Source organism: Aphanomyces invadans, assembly GCF_000520115.1.
Source record: "Aphanomyces invadans strain NJM9701 unplaced genomic scaffold supercont1.12, whole genome shotgun sequence".
Classification (NCBI taxonomy): Eukaryota; Oomycota; class Saprolegniomycetes; order Saprolegniales; family Verrucalvaceae; genus Aphanomyces; species Aphanomyces invadans.
In genome coordinates this window covers 436,836-437,803 of record NW_008580157.1, presented here as the reverse complement: position 1 = coordinate 437,803, position 968 = coordinate 436,836, and the positions used below count along the sequence as shown (strand labels likewise).

The 968-nt window shown below is 58.8% G+C and overlaps 1 protein-coding gene across 1 annotated transcript; it reads right to left on the bottom strand.

Moving 5' to 3' along the window:
• Positions 1-144: 144 nt before the first annotated feature.
• On the bottom strand, positions 145-850 carry H310_06648 (hypothetical protein; the record flags this gene model as incomplete). Its single annotated transcript, XM_008871788.1, has 3 exons — positions 145-186; positions 233-643; positions 704-850. 3 exons carry the CDS (start codon positions 848-850, stop codon positions 145-147), a joined length of 600 nt encoding a protein of 199 aa, XP_008870010.1.
• Between the last annotated feature and the right edge of the window lie 118 nt (positions 851-968).

The window sequence follows — 968 nt, the reverse complement described above, 5'->3', positions numbered from 1 at the left end:
TCGCGAGACCGGCGCAAACGCGGCGCAGCTGGAGGTACTCGACGCCACGCCCGGCGACCTCGTCCCACGCGTCGTTGAATGACTTGAGATGGTCGTGCTTGCCGATTATCGCCTTCGTCGCTGGCTCCTTGTTGTACGCCTTGGTCAAATCGCGGTGGCCCGTCTCGGCTGTGTTGATCTGATCGGCTGTCCAAGACGTCGCCTCGAGCTGGGGCTTCCGCGGCTCTAGCACCTCCGAGATAGATGTGGCGGGTCTCATCTTGACGAGGTAGTGCGGCATGATGAGTGGCGCGAGCTCTATGGACGGTTTGTTCATTGGGTCGCGCTCAGCTTCTACTTGGCGGATGCCGTCCGTGATGCCGATGGCGAACAGTCCGATCGCCCTGAAGACTTGTGATTGCTCGATGTTGTCGAGCTTCTCCCAGTGCACTCGAGCGCGCGACCCGAAGTCTTTGACGTAGTTGCGAAGCGACTCGATGAGCACGATTGACTGGTTTCGCTGCACGTAGGTGTTGACTGGCAGTTCGTCGAAGTCGCCCTCGCAGTCGGCAATGCGGCACACCTTGAACAAGTCGGCAATTTCGTCGGTGAGAACGACAAACAGCTTCCGTTGCTGGCAGAGTACCAAATCGCGCTGCTGGAGCTTGACGAAGTCTCAGTGATCAACTCGATGGCGGGGGAAAGGGCATGCACGAGGATCCACCAGGTCGACGTCAGCACAGGCGGCTGAGACGGTTGCCCTCGGCGGCGCGCTCGGTGAAGAATGTTGTTGTGATTCTCGGTTCGAGAGCAATGTCGAACTTGAGTACAGAGTCCACCGGTTCGTCTTCTTCGGGCTTGTCACGCCCATTTCCGTGATCGGGTTTGACTGCCGGCGAAGGTACACGGTCACCTCGTAGGTCTTCTTCACCCACGCGCCACCGTCGATCTCATCGACATACAAGTGAACTTGCAGGTCGAGCTGGTGT